The sequence below is a fragment of the Gigantopelta aegis genome, chromosome 3 (assembly GCF_016097555.1).
Source record: "Gigantopelta aegis isolate Gae_Host chromosome 3, Gae_host_genome, whole genome shotgun sequence".
NCBI classification, from domain to species: domain Eukaryota; kingdom Metazoa; phylum Mollusca; class Gastropoda; order Neomphalida; family Peltospiridae; genus Gigantopelta; species Gigantopelta aegis.
Window position 1 is genome coordinate 12,537,944 of NC_054701.1, and position 27,015 is coordinate 12,564,958.

General features: G+C 40.0%; 1 protein-coding gene across 1 annotated transcript; it reads left to right on the forward strand.

Moving 5' to 3' along the window:
• Window positions 1–17,877: 17,877 nt before the first annotated feature.
• Window positions 17,878–19,574, forward strand: LOC121368501 (glycine-rich protein 5-like). The gene is made up of 3 exons (XM_041493238.1): window positions 17,878–17,902; window positions 18,692–18,724; window positions 19,069–19,574. The coding sequence occupies exons 1-3, from the start codon at window positions 17,878–17,880 to the stop codon at window positions 19,572–19,574; spliced, it is 564 nt and encodes a 187-aa protein (XP_041349172.1).
• Window positions 19,575–27,015: the final 7,441 nt, after the last annotated feature.

Genomic DNA, 27,015 nt, shown 5'->3' on the forward strand with positions numbered 1-27,015 from the left:
TCAAATTTTATTTGGGATATTGATTCCACATCTGCATAAATTGATACAGTTAGGTTTATTATTAGTAATGTCAGAAACACTTGTAGATTACTGCTAGAAATTAATTTATGTCAGCATTACTCAAAAATTTACCGATTCCGTTTGATTGTGAATTTCACGAATTCCGCGATGTCGATTGCGGCTTAATGAGAACAGTGCCGTCCAAGTTTGTTAGATGTTATTTATGAACTTCATTTAAGTGGGATACTATATTCTCAGGTGGGATACCATATTTTGAAATGTTAGTATCCAACTGGGATACTGCCCAAACTTTTTAATCTTGAACACTGCATGTTTAACTGCGTCAGAGAAGTGTGTAGGTGTGACAGAGTTCAATGCATGTGCAAGTTGCTCTCCGCACCGTGGTCATTTTACTATCATTATGACGAGCTATGTGCCCTTTGACTTGACTCCAGATCAGTTCTATCGGATTGAGTTCAGAATGTCTTGGCGGCAGTCTTAGACACAAGTGCCCATGGCGTTCAGCAATATCATCAGTAACAAATTGCTTTGCACATTTGTTACTTTTCACAAGTTCATAAAGAACTGGCTTAGTCATGTTACTCTCAAAAGGTATATTTTTGTTTCGTAGCCACGACTGAATTTCTTCCTTTTTAGCGTTTTGTGCAGGACATCGTGTACTCTCAGTTAATTTGTTGTGGTAGCTTGCGTTATCCATGACGATAACAGAAGGTTCTGGTAGAGAAGGCATAAGTTGTTCTTCAAACCATTTGATGAAATTGTCATGATTCATCTCACCATGATAGTATCCGTCCGTTTTTTTTAGCCTCAAAGATCAATTCACAGCCATCTATCAATCCATATTTATCACAGCCAGCATGACAAATAATAAGTCTTTTTCCCTTCCCAGTCACCGAACAGAGTTTAGGAACTCGATCAGCAGCGTCTGATTTCGGCAGGTGATTGGCGGTACTTGTGCCCGGGTGGATATCTGTCCAGTGGTGGGATGTTGTGCGGTTGACATTCACCAAGGTCTCATCTTGATACCCTGTTCTCGTAAACTGGATATTTCATGGAGATAAGACAGTCTCCTGTCTGATATATTGGCGTCCTCAAAAATCACTTTTCCGGTTGTAGAAATAGGTTGGTATTTAAAATCGAGGTCATGGAGTGTTCTTCGTAAGTTGATATGGATATGTTGATTCCACATTCCTCCCTTAAAGCCATGTTAATCTTATGTAATGTAGGTAATTCGCCCTCTCTATAAAATCTGTATACTCGTCGTCTAATAACATCTTTATCAAATAAATCGATGAGTTTTCGGTCGCGTTTTTTTAACAGTGATTTCTGTGCTTGGATTCGTAGAGCTTAGATTTTTCAGTTCTTTTTACTGTTGAAACCGAAACTTTAAGTGCAGCGGAAACTCGATCGATAATTCGATAAGAAGCATACCTAGGTCTACCGCGCTGATATTCATCTTCAAAATAATCGAAAACGTTCTTAATACACGATTTTACATCAACTGAAGTGTTTTTCGATTTACCCATATTTTTCCTCAAATAACAATAACAAGAATGTCGACTAATACATTTTCAATGAATTTATATACCCTACCTAACTTGTATGTTACGTGGTTTACACATTGCTACAACAGCACGTGCAGTCATAGATCGAAATAATGATGTTTTTGACCAAGCAACGTATTTTGAACATTCAGGGCTGTGTCTGCGGGATTAAAAAGTGGTTGAACCCATACGAGTCCGAACAATAGCAGGTCAGGGGTCAGGTAAAAGGTTTAACGTGCGTATATACCACGAAGGTTTCACACACGCCTGTCCTGGGCTTAATCTCTGGCCTTTGCCAGTGACTAAGTCCAGGACAAGGGGGGGGGGGGGGGGGGGATGAGTTTGAAGTGGGCAGAATTTTGAATAAGTATTTAGTTGTGTCCAGCGACTGCGCGGACCGACTAGTAGACACCGAAAATGGGCCGTGTTCTGACTGGCTGAATTTCGATTCCTTCGGTCTAACTAGAAAAACCTAAGTCTACAGAGAATAACTGCACCTATCATCATGTCCGGACTAAGAATTTAAACCCAGAAATAAGTTTGACTGCTCGGCCGAAAAGGTTTTAAGGTGATTTGAGCAATTGAACGGGCGCCAAAGTAAAATGCGTTGGACTATTTATAAAAAAATAAACATAAGAATTTTGAAGCTCGATCGAAAACGTTTAAAGTCCAACTAAGCCCAAAAAGGAGGTTACCTGTCCTAGATAAGGTTGGCTACGGAGAGGAGATGATGTACTCTTCGTTGAAGTGGGGCATCAACTTTCTGAAGTTGTGGCCCCATAGGCATTGAGCCAGTGGGAGGTACTGGGCGCCGGCGATGATCTTGATGATCCTGTGGACGGTGTGGTTGTCCATCTCTTTGTAGAGAATCCCCTGTCTGTACAAGCCATCCCGACGCGAGGTGATGACCAGGACCTGCCCGATTCCCCGTAGATCTCCAGGATGGATGGCGATCTGGTTGCCGTCCGGGAAGGTCTTAAACTCTTCCTCTTGGATCCCGCCTGGCAGTTTGTAGGGATCCGAGACGTCACCAATCACGTACTTAGCGTACTGACATTTGATTTTCCGTTTCGCGAGTTGCCATTCGTCCCTGGCGGAAGCGGAAGGCCGCGTCTTGGCTGGTTGGTCCCCCGGGGGGGTCACGGCCTTCCGCTTGGCAACTCCAACATCCAATGTCGCTGTCGCGGAGTCCCGTGGGTGGGGGTCTCGACGCTGATGAGCGACGGGCGAGAACAGGTGATGCAGGCCGTGGTGCACTGTGCTCCTCTTTCTGCCTCTGTACAGTCGGTGCGGTTGGTTGACGATTCGCCTCCTTCTGCTCCGTCTGGATTGGTCGTGGTGGGGGCAGCGATGCAGACGGGACCGCCGCCGGCGGTTGAGCCACCGGCTTTGTCCCCGCCTGAGCTGTCCCTGGCACACATTTCTTCTTTCTTGTCCTCTTCCTCTTGGCTGTCGGCGCGTCACCATACACCAAGGTCACGGTTGCCCGTGACCCGGTGTACGCGACGCGGTACTCTAACAGCAAGCCGTAGCTAGCCATCAATCCCCCCAGGTGGGGGGGGGGGGGGGGGCACTCGAGAGCGCACGTTGACACGTCTACCTTCATCGAGAGCTGATGGAGAAAAAAAACCCGAACAATAGCCCTTTGGTTTTTCGCATTACAAATGTAACACCCCACCCCCAGCCCCTAGCACCACCATAAATACTATATATATATATATATATATATATATATATATATATATATATATATATATATACTACTCAAAAGAATTTAAGGGTCAGACGATATTTTCGACATTATTTTCTGAATGTCAATTATATTAGCTAGACCATAATGTCACGCATGGTATTGTTCAATTTTGACGAAAGTGGGTCTAAGCAACCCATAAATGAATTAAAATCCACTGTCATTGACACTGTCGACTAGTTCTAATGGCGAAAACATGCTTACATTTGCACGTAAATTAGGGCGAAAGCGAAAGGTCTGCTAAGTGCCCATAACTTGCTTTTTCACAAAGGGCTTCATTTGCACGCTTTGCACGTGTATTCCATGTTCCCAATGCTGAATTTCCGTATAATTGGAGCTTGCGTTCGTGTACGGTGCACACTCCAAAATTCGACAATGGTACGACTTCAACTGACTATCGAAGATCGAGGAAGGGCTATTGCTTGGCTTCAGGATGGCAATACGCAAAGAAATGTTGCTCTGAGACTTGGTGTCAGTCAGAGTGTCGTTGGCCGACTGTGGCAACGGTACCAAGCAACGAATTCTGTTTGAAATCGTCCACGTTCGGGAAGACCCCCGAAGCACTACAAATAGAGAGGACCGCTACATCACCAATATGGCTCTACGTCAACGCACAACCACTGCACGCCGATTACGTGACAATATGCGGACTGCGACTGGAACTCGAGTGTCTGATCAAACCATACGCAATCGTCTGAGAGCCAATAATCTACGCTGCCGTCGCCAGGCTGTTCGACCACCGCTCCTACCACGTCACAGAACGGCCAGACGTCACTGGTGCATGCTTCATCTGCGGTGGCAACGTGTTCAGTGGGGTCGAGTGATGTTCACTGATGAGTCCAGGTTTAGTCTCCAGTTCAACGACGGTCAGCTTCGTGTCTACAGACGTCCTGGGGAGCGCTTCGCTGACGTTAACGTTAGACAACGTCACCGGTTCGGTGGTGGCAGCGTCATGGTGTGGGCGGCATCTCCATCCAATCTGAATGGAATCCGCATGGAATCCGCTATCTGAATGAGATTATCCGGTCGTTGGTTCTCCCAGGCCTTCAGCAGATTGGCGGCGGGGCAGTTCTGCAGGATAACAATGCCAGACCCCACCGCGCCAGGGTGGTAACGGACTTTCTCAGACAACAAGGTATCGCCAGGATGGATTGGCCAGCATATTCGCCTGACTTGGCCCCAATAGAGTACGCCTGGGACGAATTAGGCAGGAGAGTTCGGGATAACCATGCCCCTCCGGCCAACCTTCATGATCTGGGTCAACTTCTTATGGCAGAGTGGCAGGCCATTCCCCAAGAGTTCTTCAGACGTCTGATCAACAGCAGGAGGCAACGATGTGTCGAGTGTATTCGCGCCAGGGGTGGATTCACACACTATTAAACGAACGTTCTAATGTGTAAAATCCATGTTTGACAACCTTCAACTTTGACAGCATGTCATGTGACTTTCTTGTATACAGTGACGTTTATTTGTGGGTTTTTGTAAATATGGAACAATACAAATTTTGGTGTAGTTACATCATCAATCTAATACACTCTGAAACTTATTTGGTTATAAATTTTTGACCCTTAAATTCTTTTGAGTAGTGAAAAATTATTATTATTTGATGTTGGTGGCCTTTGACATTTTATCCCCCCCCCCCCCCCTGGTCTTCTGGGTCCGGCCCTGCATTAAATTTATTTATAAATTTGGAAAGCACATTCCTGCGGTGTGTGAGGTGATTTGTGTTTATTACTGTGCTACACCTCAGTTGTGTTAGGTTAGGTATGGTATGCTAATATATAATTGATATAATAAAATTAAAATACATAATACATTAGCTAAATTGATTAAATATAATGCACCTACAAGAAAGGGTTACATGTTCTGTTTGTTTACATCTATGTTTAACGGAAAGATTAAAACAATGCTGTTACACACTGCAAAACAATAATAAACTTGATTTAGTGAAACAAGCTATAATGGCCTTCACGTAGCCTCAGATCCCAATGTTTTGATATGCAAATGACCTTAGTTATTTATAGGCGAAATAACGTGCATTCAAACGACACAGAGAGAGTTTTTAAAAGTGGAATTAAGTCAACTTCGTGCATTTTATATGATGATTTGTATATAAATCCTGTCGGGGTTTGGGTTTGTTTTCATGTAAATGCAAAGAAAACAAATATCGAATAGGAAATAAACGTAACATTTGCAAAAAACTTTGGGTCTAAATAATTGAACAGGATAATAGTGCATTGGATTCTCGCACGAAAGGGCGAATATACATGTTTTAATGCAAAGGAATACTTGATGAATGCATTTATAAACACGTGCTCTATTTATCAATCTTATATATTAATGTAAATTTCAAATTGATCACTACTAGCACTAGGGATCACCCACAGCTACTATATGTCTAGTGTTGATTAGCTCCAATAATTAATTTTGTTCCATTCATGATGAAATTATTATATACTGTTCAAAATAATTAGGGGTATTCATGTTTAACATTAAATAATGGATATTGTTCATTATATCTTTTAATAGGAATTATTGCAAAATAACAGGTTATTAGACAGTGCATTATCGTGCAATTTTAATGTCCGAGTAGTTTGACGTGGAGAGATGAAACACAAATTTATGTTTTTGGTTCAGGGGTTAGTAACTAGTTGAATTCTCACGATTCGCCAAACATACACGGATTCGGTGAGACATTCTACTTATCAGACGTCCAATCTGATGATGGGGCTATTCTGACCCATTCGTCTTAGAGCGCTACACACAACTCGGCCAAAGTAGTCGGCTGACATTCCAGTTGTCACCCCATGATGTCCCAGACTTGTTCAATGGGTGAAATGTCGGGAGCTGGCCAAGGAAGTGTGTGGATGTTTTCCTGTTGCACGAATGCCGTCACTAGTGTACTACGATATGCACGGACATTGTTGTCTTGACAAACGAATTTTCGGTCAACGTGACGCGCGAAAGGCACACACACTGGTCGATAGTACTGGCCTGTGAACCTCCATTGGAGAATGTGAAGTTGCATTCTGGCAGTCATGGCAATTTCACCACAGGCATAACTGCCTCCTCCAAAATAGTCATGAGCTTGGATGTTAACCTCGACGTATGGATCAATGGGACGTCGCCAAAATCCGGTTACGCTGATCATGTACATTTAGAGAGTACCCCTCGATTCCTTTGAAAACATCACTCTGGCCCAGCGACGAGCCCACCATTGTCTACGTCTGGCAGCAATGTGTCTCACCGTCAAAATGGTCGTGAAGTGAGGCCGGCGTGGGAGTTTATGTGCATGCCATCTGTTTCGAATCGTCTCACCCGAGACGATCTTCAGCTGTAACACGAAGGTGGTTGACTATCTGAGATGCAGATTGGCCTCGATTCCTCAAAGTGTAGGTTCTGATGAGGCGATCTTGAAGTGGAGTTGTGGCCCTAGGCAGGCCTAAACGAGGCCGATCGCTCACGTTTACAGTCATTGGATGTCGGGTCCACAAACTACTAATCACTGTCTGAGACACGTTGAGTGCTTGTGTAACAATTCGCTATGTTGTTCCAACCTGGAGCATACCCAAAACTCCGAGTCTTTTCCCACGTTGCAGATGTCGAATGTTTACGAAATGGACGAATATTGACGACAGTTTGCCTCTGGGGTTAAGATCTAGTGTATGTATTAAAACGGGATTCTGCCACAGTGAATGCAGAATGTACGCAAACAGTGTTAAATTCGAAGTTGCACACCAATCATATTCAATATGTGCTCACAAGATTTGCGTTTGTACGAACGGCTGTGTTTGGGGGATGCGTTAAGTAGAAATGTTGTAATGCATAATGCACCTGGTTTATATTTAAATATTGTTTTCGTTCTGTAATTATTCACAATTGATTTCGAATATTCCGTACTTATTTTGATCAGTATATTTTAAAGTTCAATGTCATTATCTATCATGTTAGTTCATGAATGGGAATGTTATATTGTATATTACCATGGGTATTTACTAATTACTGAATAAAATTGTTTTATTATTATATGCATTTTTGATCAATTGATTTGATATATCGAATGCCCATCAGCAGTTACCAGCTATGCATACGTTCAATGAAGGGAGCGGGATTTAGCTCAGTCAGTTGAGAGCTCGCTTGAGGTGTTTGCGTCGCAAGATCGAACCATGTAGGTGGATCCATTCAGCTGACTGGGTTCTCTTCTCGTTCCAACCAGTGCACTACAACTGGACAAAGGCCGTGGCATGTGTTTTCCTGTTTCTGGAAAAGTGCATATAAAAGATCCCTTGCTGCATTAGAAAAAATGTATCGGGTTTCCTCTGATGACTACGAGTCAGAATTACCAAATGTTTGACATCCAATAGCCGATTATTAATTAATCGATGTGCTCCAGTGGTGTCGTTAAACAAAACAAACTTTCACGTTCAATGACGTGTTGTTTTCGTTTTACAATACTATTAATTGCTAGTTTGCTATTTTATGACAATGCAGAAATAAGACGTATTGATGTTCATGTTGAACGTCTTCTTAATAAAGTTGCCACAAAATTCATTATTATGATCATGAATAGCCAACAAAGCGGCCGTGTAAGTTAATCACTGTCTAAATATTGTTCTATAATTAAATTACGTTGTATGTTTTAATATTGGATCATTAATTACTAGCCACATTATAATATGGTTACATTAATTCAGCTTAACTTTGCTTTTTCCTTGCTTATATTAACATTAAAGCACCATGCCCTGGACACACACCTTCACTATCTGGGTGGTCTGTCTAGGACACGGTAGTTGTTGGTGCTTAAATAGAGAACTCATTCATGTACTTAACCTTTGTTTGATACCCAATGGCTGATGTGTTTGGTGTGTTTTTTTGTGCTGGTGTGTTGTTAACCTTTCATTAATTCATTTAGAGAATTCTTTCTGGCTTGAAGCCTATAGGGACATGCGAACCCAGTACCTACCAGCCGTAAGTTACTCACTATACCACCGAGGCCGGTCAAATCGTTAAAGAATAGAGGCTGAATACATGGAACAGCCAAGCTAGACGATATCCATCAAAAAGAGAAATTGTGGTCGAATCATCAAAGTGGAATGATATATTATTTCACAAAAGGGCGAATATGTACTTACCATTTTAAACAGACTCTAGTTAATAGAAAAATATTCAGAATCACGTGAAACCTTGTGGAATTACAATACACGATGTTCAGTTTAATGACTGTCAAAATTTTATGAGATTTTATGATATCAGTTTCAAACAGGATCATTTTTAAAAACGTCAAATTTTTATAACGTTATTACGTAATTTGACAAAACTGCATATTCGCCCCTTCGTCGGAGAGCCGACGATATGAACTATTGTACAGTTGTAGTATCTATCCACACACATGAACCATTACTCGAATTATAGCCGATTTGAATTTATTATTCATAAAACAATTTATTCATAAACATACTATAAAACAATTTATTCATAAACATACTATAAAACAATTTATTCATAAACATACTAAGTATGTGGACCAAGCTGTCCCAGTAACAAAGTAACCCGTCACGTCATCATGTGTACAGAAGACGAATCTGAATTAGGAATAAATCATCGTACAAATATACAATTATAACTCTTAATAATCAGGTATAAACTGACCACAGTTTCAAATACATATAGATATAATACTAGTATTCTTTAATACAGGTCATATAGACCTTCAAACTCGTCCAGTATATTCACACACACTTATCCAAGCGTATGCATTAGTATAAACTTCACAATTTAATATAAAGACATCTATAAAGACATTTACAATATTCTACAAGTAATTCATAAATCAAATATTAAATTCAAACTTACAAGAAACAAAGATTTCCCCTCTTCAAGCAGAGAATCCAACCGAACATCCTATCTTAATCGAACATCCTTATTTTATGCTGAAAACCTTAGAGTTTATATAGCCAAGACAACAATAGAAAGCGCAACGCACGTGCCTACAGTCGCACATGCAAGAAATGCACGTCTGTATCTTAATACCTGGGTAATCGATAATACCTAGACTTACTACATGTCAAAAATAATTTAAACTATATATAAAATTAAACACTACCACAATAATAGTAAATAAATGATATTCTACAGTGACACGTTTATTCCTAGCATATGATATTGACGATACCGAAACACAGGAGGGTAATAATCTCTTTATCATATAACCTTAAGATTAATACAACGTGTTTTTGTAAACTGTACACGCAACTTTAATTCCAGTCCGCCATTACTAGATATTCAAATGACGTAAGAATATGAGACGCTGTGTCTTTTTTTAATAGAAATTACGTCAAACTTGAATGACGTCATTTTGGATATCCTTACTTAAAAATAAATTAGTGATAGTTTTTTGTTTTTTGAACGCTGTGCAGCTTTCAGTGTAATGTTGCTATTGAAATGTTTCTGTTTGATGACTATGAATGCATACGTCAATCATGGAATGTCTCACTAGTACGTTTGCTTAAATGTCAGTAAACCTAGTGCCGTGACCTCGATTAATTTACATCTAATTAGCAACGTTATCAAATTCTTAAAGTTCTGAAAAATATCACATACTTTAATTGCACTGGGAATGTTATATATATATATATATATATATATATATATATATATATATATATATATATATAGATAGATAGATAGATAGATAGATATATAGATATAGATACATACATACATACATACATACATACATACATACATACATACATGCACGTAAGCGGGATCGACCGCGTAGATTGTAGGCCCCATGCATATGGTTGAGTTAAAGAGCTTCCTTTTTATGGAAGCTTCGATAGCTCAGAGCGTATCGTGGTTAGTCTTGCAATTTGCGGTCGATTCAGTGCCACAGGTTCGAGTCCCAGCAACGGCATGGGACAATGTGTGAGGCCAGAAAGGATTTAATTATCCCCTGCGCCAGTGCGTTAATATCTATGTATGTAACAGTCAACCTCAACATACATATTCATACATCAATACATACTAGCCAGTGCCAGGTCTGCCCACTGTTTCATGCACGTAAGCGGGATAGACCGCGTAGATTGTAGGCCCCATGCATATGGTTGAGTTAAAGAACTTCCTTTTTATGGAAGCTTCGATAGCTCAGAGCGTATCGTGGTTAGTCTTGCAATTTGCGGGCGATTAGGTGCCACAGGTTCGAGTCCCAGCAACGGCATGGGACAATTTGTGAGGCCAGAAAGGATTTAATTATCCTCTACGCCAGTGCGTTAATATCTATGTATGTAACAGTCAACCTCAACATACATACAATATATAGATATGCATGCATGCATGCATGCATACATAGATACATACATACATAGATAGATAGATAGATAGATAGATAGATAGATAGATAGATAGATAGATAGATAGATAGATAGATAGATAGATAGATAGATAGATACATACATACATACATACATACATATAGCTATAGATACTGTCACAACATGAGTCAGCTTGTATTTTGTACCAAATAATGAAAGGCAAAATGAGGAGTTTGTCTTTCCACAATATCGGCCAACCAACAAACAACAATATGTGGTACGGTACCAAGTTCTCCTCTTTTTTTTTTCTCTTTTTTTTTTGGAAGGGTGTGGTGCCGCGCGGCCGCTCTCCTTTAAGTTTCACCCAACAAAGACAATATATATATATATATATATATATATATATATATATATATATATATATATATATATATATATATATATATACTCTTCAAAACAGGTAGGGGAACTCTAAAAAGAATTTACCAAACTTTTGCCAAAATTGTAAGGTATATTAGCTGTGGGGAAGTGTTATATGATAATAGTGAATTAATTGGGCAAACATTACAACCGGTAGTTCAGTATTACAATAGGTTTTATGACCACCAAAAATCTTGAAGGACGATTGGGGTAAAAAGTGAAATTTGAAAGTTGACGGGGTTTTTTTATCAGTAAATCGCAAATTCAAACAATAAAAATGACTAATAACAAAACAATAACTGTATGTTCAAGAGAATGAAAAACATTGACAGAAATAATGTTCCACAGTGATTAATCGACCTTCCTGAAAATTGTCAAAATCTAGATTGACACCCCACGCACGTGTACGGGGCAACTGCTTGATGCATTGCAAACTATGGAATGTGTTTAGGTGTGTTAATATACAGGAGCCAATTTCAGTAAACATCGTGTTACGTTTTGCACGTAAACGTAAATCTACGACTGAAGAGCATTTCACAAAGAAGTGTAAACGTAAGTTACGAGTAAAGTTAGAAGTAAATCTAAGAGTGCCCTCGACCATAACTAGTCGTACGCGTAAATTGCTACATACACTAAGATCATTCATAAAATGGTCACACTTTTGGTTTTTGTAAAGTGTTTAACAAATTAACTCCCTTTATTAATCTCGTGATAGCCAGTTTTGTTACCTGTGTCATTTGATCCACTCAGGGCGGGATTTAGCTCAGTCGGTTGACTGTTCGCTTGAGGTGCCAGCGTCACAGAATCGAACCACTTCGTTGGATCCATTCAACTGATTTAGTTTTCTTCTGGTTCCAACCAGTGCATCACAGCTGGTCAAAGGCTGTGGTATGTGTTTTCCTGTCTGTGGGAAAGAGGGTATAAAAGATCCCTTGTTGCATTAGAAAAAAAATGTAGCGGGTTTCCTCTAACAAGTACTTGTCAAAATTACCAAATGTTTGACATCGAATAGCCGATGAATAATAAATCAATGTGTTTTAGTGGTGTCGTTAAACAAGAACAACTTTTTTTAATCCACTCAGTTTTTTATTTTTATTTTTCAAATAGGCGGATAGCGTTCAATTAAGACGAGTCTGTATATTTTCCGATATATGCAAATGTATGCAGCAAAAAAACAGACGATATTTTTTCCCCAGTACTTATTTCCTGTACCAGCTCCCATTAAACGCAGGGCTGTACTGTGGTCTATACATGGGTGTGTGGTAAACTGTCCTGAAAACGCGTCTCTTCTCGTCTTCATTACGAATATATGTGGATCCCTTTCGGACCTCGGCTCATTTGCCTTGCACAAACTCATCTTGCTCCTTTTACAATTCTGTGACACCCCTCTCCCCTTTACAAAGGTCTAGATCCGTCCCTGCTATCAAACGTATTATTTTAAAACTTATATTTGACGGACTCTACAATGTTTTACTATTATCTTTTTCGAATTCAACTTAATAGTTTCTCTACAATTTAGAAATAAAATATATATCCATACACAAATGACTGCCTGCTCAACTGACTATTATTTTGATAGGGGTGAAAGTTGTCTAGACAAAACACACACACACACACACACACACACACACACACACACACACAAAACAAACAAAAAACACACAAAATACACCCAATTCCAAACGTCATCTTGCATATTGCCTACACAAATAATAAACTCGTTCATGACGTGGGGGAAATTTTAGTTGTGGATCCAAAGGGTGGACATGACATTTTTTATTCAGACCCGTTTTGCAGTATATCTAGTACTTTGTTGAAAAACACGAATTAAAATCACCAATTTTTTTTTTTTTAATTTTAAAGTGCACATCGACTTGTCCAAATATAGAATGAATGAATGAATGAATGAATGAATGAATGTTTAACGACACCCCAGCACGAAAAATACATCGGCTATTGGGTGTCAAACTATGGTAATGCAAATAAATAAAGTGATGATCAACATCAATATAAAAATTCAAGATTTAAACAAAAACAGTGTAAAGAACTGTGCAAAAATACAAATACAAATATCACAGAATTTTACGGACACTGAATTTTACTCTAAACTTCAATTTGTGCTGTATTGGCCATTCTCAAAGAGAATGTTACACCCCTGCACCACGGTGAGGTTACAGCACGCGCAGGGGTGTCCAATTATAGGGAATTGCCCCATAATATAGTGTTTTTAACTACATAGGTTAACATTGTCGCCTATCGGATTTTATTTGGTTCAGTACAACCATGTGTTGATATACGGGAAACGGTGGTTTCCAAACTATATCAAGTTTATTCGTTCTTTCATTTAAAAGTTTGTTTTGTTTAACGACAGTACTAGAGCACATTGATTTATTAATAATCGGCTTTAGATGTCAAATTTCTGCTAAATGAGTTGCTAAAGAAAACAGACGTAGATTTACGTGCAAAGTAAGTTAGTAGTATTTCTACGACCGTCTTCGTGAAATGGAGTAAACGTACACGTAGACGTAGACGTACGACAGGTGTAAGTTTTACACGTAAACGTAAATTTACGATGTTTGGTGAAATAGGCTCCTGGCCTGAACGTTCTTTACTAGGATGTATGTGGTCAAAACGTATGTTCGGTCAAATAGTTGATATTAACATTAATATTTCAGGTTCCCCTACTTTACTAGGATGTCTGTGGTCAAAACGTATGTTCGGTCAAAGAGTTGATATTAACATTAATATTTCAGGTTCCCCTACTTTACTAGGATGTCTGTGGTCAAAACGTATGTTCGGTCAAAGAGTTGATATTAACATTAATATTTCAGGTTCCCCTACTTTACTAGGATGTATGTGGTCAAAACGTATGTTCGGTCAAATAGTTGATATTAACATTAATATTTCAGGTTCCCCTATTTAACAAAAATGTATGTGGTCAAAACGTATGTTCGGTCAAATAGTTGATATTAACATTAATATTTCAGGTTCCCCTACTTTACTAGGATGTCTGTGGTCAAAACGTATGTTCGGTCAAAGAGTTGATATTAACATTAATATTTCAGGTTCCCCTACTTTACTAGGATGTATGTGGTCAAAACGTATGTTCGGTCAAATAGTTGATATTAACATTAATATTTCAGGTTCCCCTACTTTACTAGGATGTATGTGGTCAAAACGTATGTTCGGTCAAAGAGTTGATATTAACATTAATATTTCAGGTTCCCCTACTTTACTAGGATATCTGTGGTCAAAACGTATGTTCGGTCTAATAGTTGATATTAACATTAATATTTCAGATTCCCCTACATTTTTGAAGAGTATATATATATAATTGGAACAGTGAGGTAGCGAACAAGCTGGCAGTCCTCTTACAGTCGGAATGAATAAATGAATCTTTAACGACACTCCAACGCACAAATATACACTGGCTAAAGGTGAGTATAAGAATATGATTTACTTTGTTTTAATTATATAATTATGTATTAACAAAATAAAGAGCTATGGTAAAAATGCAATACACAATAGCATTTTTTTTTTTTTTTAATTAATTCTGGGTGAAACATACATCATTCTACGACATTTCTCTTACGAAACATATCTTTTGTTGCCGGCTTTAAATGATTTACATTGTATTAAAATGTGGCGCACAGTCGGTGTACACAGGCAATGTTTAAAGAATATCTTCTCCTATAATTTGATTTTTAATGTTTTCAAAGTCTATGACTTAAAGTTTGGATCGGATCATTCTTTGGGGCAATGTCTACAAACTAGTAAAAATATATTTGTAAATATTTCAAATGTTATGTTGAATGAACTAATAATGATAAAATTCAACAAATGTTATAAACTATATACATTTATTGACTACTATTTTAACTTTTTTAATCTTAAAAAGTAAATATCGGAGTTGTCATGTTGATTTTGATTGAGGAACAATGATACTTTACGCAGGTGTGGGTTTAAAATTAACATAAAAACACAAAAACTGTTTTATTTAAACCACAAAGAAAATTACAAAAAACAAACACACAACCACGACATCACTACCATTATCATATGTTTTCATACGACTTTAGCATTATTAATTACTAAGTTTCTTGCCAGTTCATCACTCTCGTTTTCAGGCAAATGGACTGTAACAGAAACGTGTGCAAGAGGTGATCTGACCTGACAGATCTGATTTGGCATCTACCTGAGTTAATAACTAGAGGTATAATAAAAATATATATATCTCTATATATTTCTGTACAGCAACTCGCCGATTGGTCAGTATATAACATGGCGATAAGTCAGTCCGCACTTACTCCAAATTCGGATGTGTCCAAGACCTATTTTTGCATGCATAATTCACAGTTGACTGGTAGTAGGACCATGTTTTTGAGGTAAATAAAGAACTCCATACATACTGTTGACAGAATGGTGACGGAAGTTACCAGTGTACTTACAGCATTAAATTGGACTGCAATTATGCCGAGTAAGGAAAACAAGGAAAGGTATTTTTGATTGATGAAGATTAGTTCGACGGAAGAGTAAACAGCAACGACGTAGTTGCTCTCTTTTGTGAAATCTGTATAAATACTGGTATTTTAGAAATCTTCAAGTCACTGGTTGCGGTCTCCTCTGAAGCTACACAGGTAAAACATTTTAATAGTTATTACAAATAATTTTGTTCATAATTTTAAAATGTCAATTATATCTTACATTACATTGTTATATTAAGAAGCAAATAGTAGAAAAAGAAAGTCTAACAATATCTCAGAGCTCAATTGGGAAGGAAAATATATAAATTTTATCTATTTATTTTATTATTATTTATTTAAAAAAATTCAATTAACAGTAGTTCTTCTAAAACATTTGTTTCATATTGGTGGGCGGGATGTTGTTCGACAGTTTCCTCCGCCCCAACCAAAGTTAAAGTTGGTTTTGTTTAACGACACCACTAGAGCACATTGGTTTATTAATCATCAGCTATTGGATGTCATACATTTGGCAAATTTGGCATATAGTTTTACAGTAAAAAGCCGCTAAAAAAATTCTGTTGGTAGCAAGGGATCTTTTATATGCACCATCCCACAGACAGGATAGTACATACCACGGCCTTTCATATACCAGTCATGGTGTACTGGCTGGGAAATAGAAATAGCTTAATGGGTCCACCGACTGGATCGACGCTAGACTGACTGCGCATCAGGCGATCGTCCCACCCCCACCCCGTCCCATGTCGCACAATGATCGTGGCATTATGGGGGAAATGCATATACAAACTACCTTGCTGCTTTTTGGAAGAAGGAGTGACAGAAGCGGGTTTCCTCTCTCGCACTCTCTCAACAATAAACACGATATGGACATTGTCGAAATTACCATATATTAGACACCAAATAGCAGAATATTTAGCCAAATTATCTTTAAAATGCAAACCCTATAGTGATTTTCCGACAAAACATCAACCATTATACAAATTGTTTTTATCAAATTAAAATAAAATTCGCCAATTGTTCTTAAAATTCATAGTTGGCAGTGTGGCGAGTGACAGAGCTAACCCTGCGTAGTTTAAAATGTGCCGAGGTGTCACAAATCGTCAATCGAAAAGTAACTTGGTCAGTTTACAATAAATTTGATATTCAAGACAGATAGAGAATACTACATGAGTGGCCGTTGAATACCATTTATCATTTACAACGAGTTCTTTAATAACATATTACACGAGCGAAAGCGAATTGGATACATTTTTCAACAACGACTCTTTTAATTGTTATCACACGTATATGTGTTAACAGTCTGTGTTATCAAAAATAAAGTCTAAAGTTTGTTTTCTTTTAGCAACACCACTAGAGCACATTATTAATCATCGGCAATTGGATGTCAAATATTTGGTAATTCAGACATATAGTCTTAGGATGGAACCCGGCTACATTCCCACAGACAGGATAGCACGTACCACGGCCTTTGATATACCAGTCATGAGGCACTGGCTAGAACGAGGAATAACCCAAAAGACCCACCGACGGGGATCAAGCGAGCGCTTTATCACTGGGTTACGTCCAGCCCCTGTCGTTTTAACAAATCGTCCATCGAATATTAACTAGGTCAATTTGCAGTATATTTGATATTGCAAACAGACCTAGTTATTTCTCAGTCGACAAAATATTTCATTTATTTCCTTTAGTCCACATTAGTCGTGTTTCTGTAATGCTTCTTGTCTGTTTTACATCAATTTTGACATTAGTAAGTAGTAACCGCAGGCATGGATGTTAAAAGTGCTCTGTGCGCGAGATATTTACGAGTTTAATTCACTCCAACATTGTGACATGACCAGCTGTCATGATACACTTAACGGTTAAGTCATCAGCCTTAAGTCTGGGAGGTTTTCGGTTCGCATGCCGGTATCGGCTCCTAATCTTAGTTTTGTTGGTATTAGGAAGTGTGCATGACAATGGAAGTATTTAGATTTTGGTTGTTACGTTTCGTCTACTATTTATTAAAACACTGCACAAATTAACATACATTTTATATTGCAGAGAATGAATGAAAGGTGAAAAATAATATTGCTAATTTTAGTTTCTTTTGTCTAATTTCAGGATCAAAAACAAAGATCAAATAAAATGTCTGGAATTATCCTCCTCTTTTTGTGCGCATGCGTGGTTCTGACGTCAGCGAACTACGGATACTCAGGCTACGGCTATAATTACGGTTACAATCCCTATCAGAATGGTAAATAACTTCCCTTGTACTGACACAATGCTTCTTTAACGCGAGGCGCGGATTTAGGCGGGGACTTATACCCACCCACCCACCCACCCACCCTTTCCCCATTTTTTTTGGCCAAATGATAAATTTTACCTTTGTACAAGGTGAGAAATTTTGTTTATCAACGCCACCCAAAATAATATTACTGGTCCCCTCTTATAAAGTTCTAGATCCGCGCCTGCGAGTGAAGGTAGTCTTTGGAACTTTAAGCTGCAATCTCGAGTTTTATAATATTTAACTATTTAGGATTCAACACACACATTAATATTTAAATAGCCACTGGCGTAAGAAGCAGGGGAGGGCAAGGGGGCATGTGCCGCCCCCCCCCCACCCCACCCCCACTAAACACACACTTTTCTTGATCCAGTAGCAGCTGCGATGGTACACACACACACACACACACATACACACACAAACACACACGGCTTAGAGTGTGCGGGGCCACCGAGGCGGTTGCCCTGGGCGCAAAATTCTGGACTGGTGGAAGGGACTCCGGGAGTGCCAACGGTCCACTGGTTAGGGGGCGCAATACTTGCCTTGCCCCTGGCGCTGGCAACCCACGCCACGCCACCATTCCGTCTCCCCCCCCCCCCCCCCCCCCCACACACACACTTTTTTGGTACTTTCCTAAATAAAAAAAATGTAAGTAAATTCTAATTTTAATAATGCAAAAATATTTTATTTGTCAAAAACCGTTTGCAATGGATACAAACTCAGGATAGTCATAAATAACATAATAAAAAAAACCCCCACATAACTGCCTCTCACAACTGTCTGCAACCGCAATTTGTATTAGTAAAAACAATATGTACTTTATCAATATAACAGAAAAACTGCATGACAGGTTCCCTTTTGTTCTTATGACTTAATAATGACCTTCCTTTTAATTTCAGGATATGGATATTCTGGCATGTATCGCCCCATACGTAAGTATAGATCTACTCTGGGAAATTACAGTGTCATGAGCAAATGGTAGCCAATGATTTTTAAAACGATTTATGATCATAAACCTGTTATTATGTTAACGTGTTTAACAAAAATTAAAACACTTTTGTTTTAAGATTTAACAAATCTGGATTTAACTATTGGTTCTATTCGCCTTCAGTGAAATAAAATATTACCAATCTCTGCTGATCCAAATATATATCACATATTACGAGTTATCCGTAAAATTGCATAACGGGAATTTCATCAATCGTTGTGGGGTTTTTGTATTTCTAACATACGTTCAGCAGTTTTAGAACATGTATTGTTCTGTTTTCCATTCTAGGTTACAGGAGATCCGCGTATGCCCAACCACCGGTCTATAACAAATACGGTCACCATGGATATGGTGGTGGCAAAGGGGTTGTTGGTGGTCCAGGATTTGTTGGCGGTCAAGGATTTGTTGGCGGTCAAGGAATTGTTGGTGGGCAAGGGTTTGGTGGTGGGCAAGGGTTTATTGGTGGGCAAGGGTTTGGTGGTGGGCAAGGGTTTATTGGTGGGCAAGGGTTTGGTGGTGGGCAAGGGTTTATTGGTGGGCAAGGGTTTGGTGGTGGGCAAGGGTTTATTGGTGGTAAACGGTTTAAGGGTGGCAAACGGTTTAAGGGTGGCAAACGGTTTAAGGGCGGCAAACGGTTTAAGGGAGGTAAAGGGTTTAAGGGTGGCAGAGGTTTTATGGGTGGCAGAGGTTTCGGTGACCAGTCTAGATTCGGACAGATGGGACAGCAATTTGGTGGACAGTTTGGTTTCGGACAGCAGATGGGACGTGGCTTCAACCGACGGTTTCGGGACTGACAGGCCTGGTAGACAGGTAATATATATATGCTTCCTTTTCTAACCTTAATGAAAAAGTACAATTTTAAGTTTAAAAGTGGCTATTTCGTTCTAGCTAAAGAAAACTCTCTATCAGTGTGCCCTGGTTGTTTGTTATTGCACTGTAGTGGCACGTCCCTGGTGCTTGTATTTAAACGTTTTTTAAACGATCTTGTGGCAAAATGGTTAAGCCTTACGTTTGATAGATGCTAAGTTTTCATACCGTCTCCAATGCAAAGTCAATTGTAACATTCGCAGATATTTCTCTTAGCAACAACACAATCGAATATTGTAACAGATGATTGGGTCCAACCAAATAATTCTTTACAGTCACAGTCGCAAGTATTGTAAATATTTGAATATTACACATAATAATGGGGTTTGGGGTTTTTCTATTACGTCAACACTTCCGAAAGGTAATGGATTTTTTTCATTTCGATGCGTCAGAACAGTCATCTCGCATGGCCTAGCGGTCCAGGACATAGTTGTCAATCCCCGTTCATTTTTGTTGTTGCTGTTGTTTTGTTTTGTTTTATGTGGGGTTGTTATTGTTGTTGTTGGGGGGGGGGGGGGGGGGGGGGGGGGGGGTGTGAGATTTGTGTGTGTGGTTTGTTTTGGGGTTTTTAATTGTTTTGTTTTTGTTTCTATTTGTTTTTTGTTTTCTTTTTCTTTTAGGTGATTTTGAGGTTGTGATAATTTGAACTGATTTCATTAAAAAAAATATTTGATAAACGGTTTAACGTATATGATTTACACAAATGATTACAATAATCCAGCAATGCATTAATCTATACAAATGAACCACAGCGTCTGTCTATCACACTTTTCTGCCTCTTAGCGTTTTCGCACGATTATTGCCAAGGTATTGACCGTTGGCAATTGTAAAATCTCGTTGAAGTCTTGACGTTTGAGTTACATAATGTACGCTATGTATCATACTGTTTCTCTTTCTAGGTTGGGTGATTTGTTTTGACAGACGTTTGAAGACGTTAAAGGACAAAAGCGTGAAATCCAGTTATCTACACTATTAATCAGTCCAAGGATTCGCACAATTTCATTGTAGAAATAGGTAGAATAAACTCATATCATCACGTAATTTCGGTGTGTGTTTTTTATTTTAAAAATATTATGGTGGGCTTGTTGGGGTTTTTTTTACTCTGGTAATAGGGCACTGGACCTTGTTCAGTCGGTAGAGCGCTCCCTATTGTGATTTGGTCGTAGGATTTACGTCCAAAGCATCTTAGTGAATTCGAACCTATTGGGATTTTCTCTCGTTCCAACCAGTGCCCCGCTACTGGTATATCAAATCTGAATGATAAAACCCTAACACATGACCAGAGCCATATTGCTGCAGAATGCGGTGTCAAAATAATGGTTGAATCTATCAATCACTATCTAGTGTTACTCCCGGGGAGACCCTTTGCTGGAGATTTCATCCCTCTTGGGGTCGACCGGCCTCGGTGGCGTCGTGGTTAGGCCATCGATCTACAGGCTGGTAGGTACTGGGTTCGGATCCCAGTCGAGGCATGGGATTTTTAATCCTGATACCGACTCTAAACCCTGAGTGAGTGCTCTGCAAGGCTCAATGAGTATGTGTAAACCATTTGCACCAACCAGTGATCCATAACTGGTTCAACAAAGGCCATGGTTTGTGCTATCCTGCCTGTGGGAAGCGCAAATAAAAGATCCCTTGCTGCTAATCTGAAAGAGTAGCCCATGTAGTGGCGACAGCGGGTTTCCTCTCAAAATCTGTGTGGTCCTTAACCATATGTATAACGCCATATAACCGTAAATAAAATGTGTTCAGTGCGTTGTTAAATAAAACATTTCTTTCTTTCTTTCCCTCTTGGAGTCGGGATTTAGCTCAGTCGGTTGAGGAAAGTGCATTTAAAAGATCCCTTGCTGCATTAGGAAAAATGAGCGGGTTTCCTCTGTTGAATACGAGTCAGCATTACCAAATGTTTGACATCCAATAGTCGATGATTAATTAATCAATGTGTTCTAGTGGTGTCGTTAAAGAAAACAAACTTTTTAATAAGGCAGGAAATGTTTTATTTAACGACGCACTCAACACATTTTATTTACGGTTTATGGCGTCAGACATATGGTTAAGGACCACACAGATATTGAGAGACGAAACCCGCTGTCGCCACTTAATGGGCTATTCTTTTTCGATTAGCAGCAAGGAATGGTACTAATGATTTTGTTTATTCCAGTGGCTAAGTGAGGTGGTGGGGGCACGGGGCCATCCCCCCTCGCCAATCACACCTTAAATCTTATTTTACATAAAATGGCACACACACACACACACACACACACACACACACACACACACATTTTAACCGACAAACAAGAAAAAATACTTTTGGCAGCGGAAACGCTATTTCTCTTATAAATTATATTTTACATTAAGGGTGGCTGGGAAAGTGTTGGAGTGTCGTTTAACAAATGGCTTTCTTCGTGATTAATTGGCTACTGCTAACCAGTACACAACAATGTTTGCCAGAACGACTGACGTCACTATTTTATCATCACTGTGACCTGATTCTTTGTTACTGCACTGTAGTGACACGTCATGGGTGGTAGTAAACTATCTTGTGGCCAGTATACAACGAACTTTTGCCAGTACCTTCTGACGTCACCCTTTTATCATCACTATGACCTGATTCTTTGTTACTGCACCGCAGTGACACGTCATTGGTGGAGTAAACTACCTTGTGGCCAGTATACAACAAACTTGTGTCAGTACCTACTGACGTCACCGTTGTATCACCATTGTGACCAGATTGTGTGTTACTGCACTGTCGTGGCACATCCCTGCTGGTCGTAATGAGAGTTTGTCACAAATGAACCGAGCTCCTAATAAAAATAATTATAAAAGGAGCGAGATCTGTAACACTATTCTTGCGCAGGATACAGTGTTTTGTAAAGTTATTAAAAAGGTCATTTCAAACGTGTTACACACACACGCACGCACGCACACACACACACACACGAACCATCTTTTGGACACTGTTATGTATGTCATAACGGGGTTTTCGCGTTTATTCTTCAACGGTAAAAACAGTAAAGACAATAAGTTGTCTTTATATGGGTGTTTGTGGGTGTTTACTTTGGGTGGGGTGGTTATTGTGTGTCATTAACAATTTTCTTATGGGATGTCTACTCGTCCATCGCAACCTCTGGATACGGACCTAGTAGTCTAGTAGTAGGTGGGTTGGTAGTCAAATTATTTAATTCAGTTTTCAGATATAAAAGAAAAGAACAAAACTGTATAAGCCTTTCAGACTGCAATAACAAATATACGTTAAAGACTAGTTCATCTTAATACAGGTTTAAATTTTAGACTTACATATATTGTAAACATGTCAACACGGCACGGTCAATACATTTGTTTGTAAAATTACTTCTTGAAAACTATTTTGGAAACTAGGTTGAATCATAAATAATAATGTGTATCTGTGTGGGTTTGTTTTGGTTTGTTTGGTTATTTTCTTCTCTTTTTTGTTGTTGTTGGGGTGGGTGGGTGGGTGGGGGGGGGGTTGTTTCTCGATACTAGCTACGGACCCTTTGATCTACATGTCCCCTGAGTAGTACCATTGATTTTCATATTAGGGGCCATTCAACTATTACGTAACACTCGAGCGGGTGAGTGGGTGTAGGTCCAAACCATGTTATGTACAAGGGTTGGGTGGGTGTATTTAACAGCGTTACGTAACGCACTTGGTGTTTTTTATTTTTTTATTACTAAAATCCGTTCTATTTCTATTCTTTTTTCTTCTTCTTTCATAAACGTCACGGCAACAATGTTTAACGTAGGTAGTTATAGTTATCCAATTTGTTTTGTTTAAGGACACCACTAGAGCACATCGATTAATTAATCATTGGCTATTGGATGTCAAACATTCGGTAATTCTGACACGTAGTCATCAGATGAAACCCACTACATTTTTCAAGTAACAGCAAGAGATCTTTTATATGCATTTTCCCACAGACAGGAAAGCACATAACACGACCAGTTGTGGTGTACTGATTGGAACGAGAAAAGGAAACTAATCAGTTGAATTGGTCTACCGAAGTGGTTCGATCCAGCGACGCAAGCACCCCAAACGAGCACTCAATCGACTGAGCTAATACCCACTAAAAGTAGTTATAGCTACACCCAATAAGGATTATAAATTGAGTTGAAGTGAGTATCTGCGCTTCCCAAGTCGCATTATGTTATACCCATCGCATGACTTGTTCACAGCGTTACGTAATATTTTGGGGGTGTCTGGTCTAGTGTTACGGAGCGTTACGGAGCGTTACTAGGAGGGGGAGTGTCTAATTTTGACAAAAATAGCGTTACGTAATATTTGAACACTCCTTACTGACTGGGCCCATTAGTAATGTGCTCGCTTGGTGTGCGTTCAGCCTAAGATCGATCCCCATCAGTGAGCCCATTGGGCTATTTCTCTTTCCATTCAGTGCACTCCGACTGGTATATCAAAGGCCATGGTATGTGCTATCCTCTCTGTGGGATGGTGCATATAAAAGATCCATTGCTACTGATAAACAAATGTAGCGGATTTCTTCTCTAAAATTATTTATAAGAATTACCATATGTTATCCATAGCCAATGATTAATAAATCAATGTGCTCTAGTGGTGTCGTTAAACAAAACAAACTTTAAATTACTGACACCATATAACAGTAATTACAATGAGTAGAGTATGTCGATAAATAAAAATGCATTCATTCCTTCCTGGGGAGAGAAGTAGCCCGCGGTCGGTTTGGGATTGATCCCTGTCAGTGGGCCCATTGGGCTATTTCTCGCTCCAGCCAGTGCACCACGACTGGTATATCAAAGGCCGTGGTATGTGCTATCTTGTATATGGGATGGTGCATATAAAATATTCCTTGCTGCTAATCGAAAAGAGTAGCCCATGAAGTAACGACAGCGGGTTTTCTCTCTCAATATCTGTGTGGTCCTTAACCATATGTCCGACGCCATATAACCGTAAATAAAATGTGTTGAGTGCGTCGTTAAATAAACCATTTCCTTCCTTCCTGTTTACATTCCGTTAATTTGGGAAATTGTTTAACGTGCACATTCAGAGCAAGCTGTTGTAGCGCACGCCTGTCCTGGGCATAGATACCGGTCTCGGTCGGTTCCTCCGTGCAGGACATTCCGTTAATTTGGGAAATTGTTTAACGTGCACATTCAGAGCAAGCTGTTGTAGCGCACGCCTGTCCTGGGCATAGATACCGGTCTCGGTCGGTTCCTCCGTGCAGGACATTCCGTTAATTTGGGAAATTGTTTAACGTGCACATTCAGAGCAAGCTGTTGTAGCGCACGCCTGTCCTGGGCATAGATACCGGTCTCGGTCGGTTCCTCCGTGCAGGACATTCCGTTAATTTGGGAAATTGTTTAACGTGCACATTCAGAGCAAGCTGTTGTAGCGCACGCCTGTCCTGGGCATAGATACCGGTCTCGGTCGGTTCCTCCGTGCAGGACATTCCGTTAATTTGGGAAATTGTTTAACGTGCACATTCAGAGCAAGCTGTTGTAGCGCACGCCTGTCCTGGGCATAGATACCGGTCTCGGTCGGTTCCTCCGTGCAGGACATTCCGTTAATTTGGGAAATTGTTTAACGTGCACATTCAGAGCAAGCTGTTGTAGCGCACGCCTGTCCTGGGCATAGATACCGGTCTCGGTCGGTTCCTCCGTGCAGGACATTCCGTTAATTTGGGAAATTGTTTAACGTGCACATTCAGAGCAAGCTGTTGTAGCGCACGCCTGTCCTGGGCATAGATACCGGTCTCGGTCGGTTCCTCCGTGCAGGACATTCCGTTAATTTGGGAAATTGTTTAACGTGCACATTCAGAGCAAGCTGTTGTAGCGCACGCCTGTCCTGGGCATAGATACCGGTCTCGGTCGGTTCCTCCGTGCAGGACATTCCGTTAATTTGGGAAATTGTTTAACGTGCACATTCAGAGCAAGCTGTTGTAGCGCACGCCTGTCCTGGGCATAGATACCGGTCTCGGTCGGTTCCTCCGTGCAGGACATTCCGTTAATTTGGGAAATTGTTTAACGTGCACATTCAGAGCAAGCTGTTGTAGCGCACGCCTGTCCTGGGCATAGATACCGGTCTCGGTCGGTTCCTCCGTGCAGGACATTCCGTTAATTTGGGAAATTGTTTAACGTGCACATTCAGAGCAAGCTGTTGTAGCGCACGCCTGTCCTGGGCATAGATACCGGTCTCGGTCGGTTCCTCCGTGCAGGACATTCCGTTAATTTGGGAAATTGTTTAACGTGCACATTCAGAGCAAGCTGTTGTAGCGCACGCCTGTCCTGGGCATAGATACCGGTCTCGGTCGGTTCCTCCGTGCAGGACATTCCGTTAATTTGGGAAATTGTTTAACGTGCACATTCAGAGCAAGCTGTTGTAGCGCACGCCTGTCCTGGGCATAGATACCGGTCTCGGTCGGTTCCTCCGTGCAGGACATTCCGTTAATTTGGGAAATTGTTTAACGTGCACATTCAGAGCAAGCTGTTGTAGCGCACGCCTGTCCTGGGCATAGATACCGGTCTCGGTCGGTTCCTCCGTGCAGGACATTCCGTTAATTTGGGAAATTGTTTAACGTGCACATTCAGAGCAAGCTGTTGTAGCGCACGCCTGTCCTGGGCATAGATACCGGTCTCGGTCGGTTCCTCCGTGCAGGACATTCCGTTAATTTGGGAAATTGTTTAACGTGCACATTCAGAGCAAGCTGTTGTAGCGCACGCCTGTCCTGGGCATAGATACCGGTCTCGGTCGGTTCCTCCGTGCAGGACATTCCGTTAATTTGGGAAATTGTTTAACGTGCACATTCAGAGCAAGCTGTTGTAGCGCACGCCTGTCCTGGGCATAGATACCGGTCTCGGTCGGTTCCTCCGTGCAGGACATTCCGTTAATTTGGGAAATTGTTTAACGTGCACATTCAGAGCAAGCTGTTGTAGCGCACGCCTGTCCTGGGCATAGATACCGGTCTCGGTCGGTTCCTCCGTGCAGGACATTCCGTTAATTTGGGAAATTGTTTAACGTGCACATTCAGAGCAAGCTGTTGTAGCGCACGCCTGTCCTGGGCATAGATACCGGTCTCGGTCGGTTCCTCCGTGCAGGACATTCCGTTAATTCAGCTACATGTGTACTTGTATTATTCTTACAGTCAAGTCAAGTGGGTCATAATCTTGACTATGGTTATCAAAAATATTTATCAAAGTATCTCTACTATGAATAAAAACAAACACACACTTTGATATTTAATGAGAAAGAAAGTGGATATCTGGTTGATTTCTTTTGTTAATTTTTTTTTTTTTTAAATAGAGTTTTTGTCGGGTGTGTTTTTCAAATTTCGATAAACGTTTAGATTGGATTGGATAGCATAATAACGTGCCTAT

Excerpts from the sequence above, each read along its gene's own strand:
- LOC121368501 (XM_041493238.1), top strand. The coding sequence starts at position 17,878 with ATGATAAATTTTACCTTTGTACAAG. Across the intron at positions 17,903-18,691 it reads AAATTTTACCTTTGTACAAG|GATATGGATATTCTGGCATG; the intron begins GTGAGAAATTTT and ends TTTTAATTTCAG. Across the intron at positions 18,725-19,068 it reads TGGCATGTATCGCCCCATAC|GTTACAGGAGATCCGCGTAT; the intron begins GTAAGTATAGAT and ends TTTCCATTCTAG.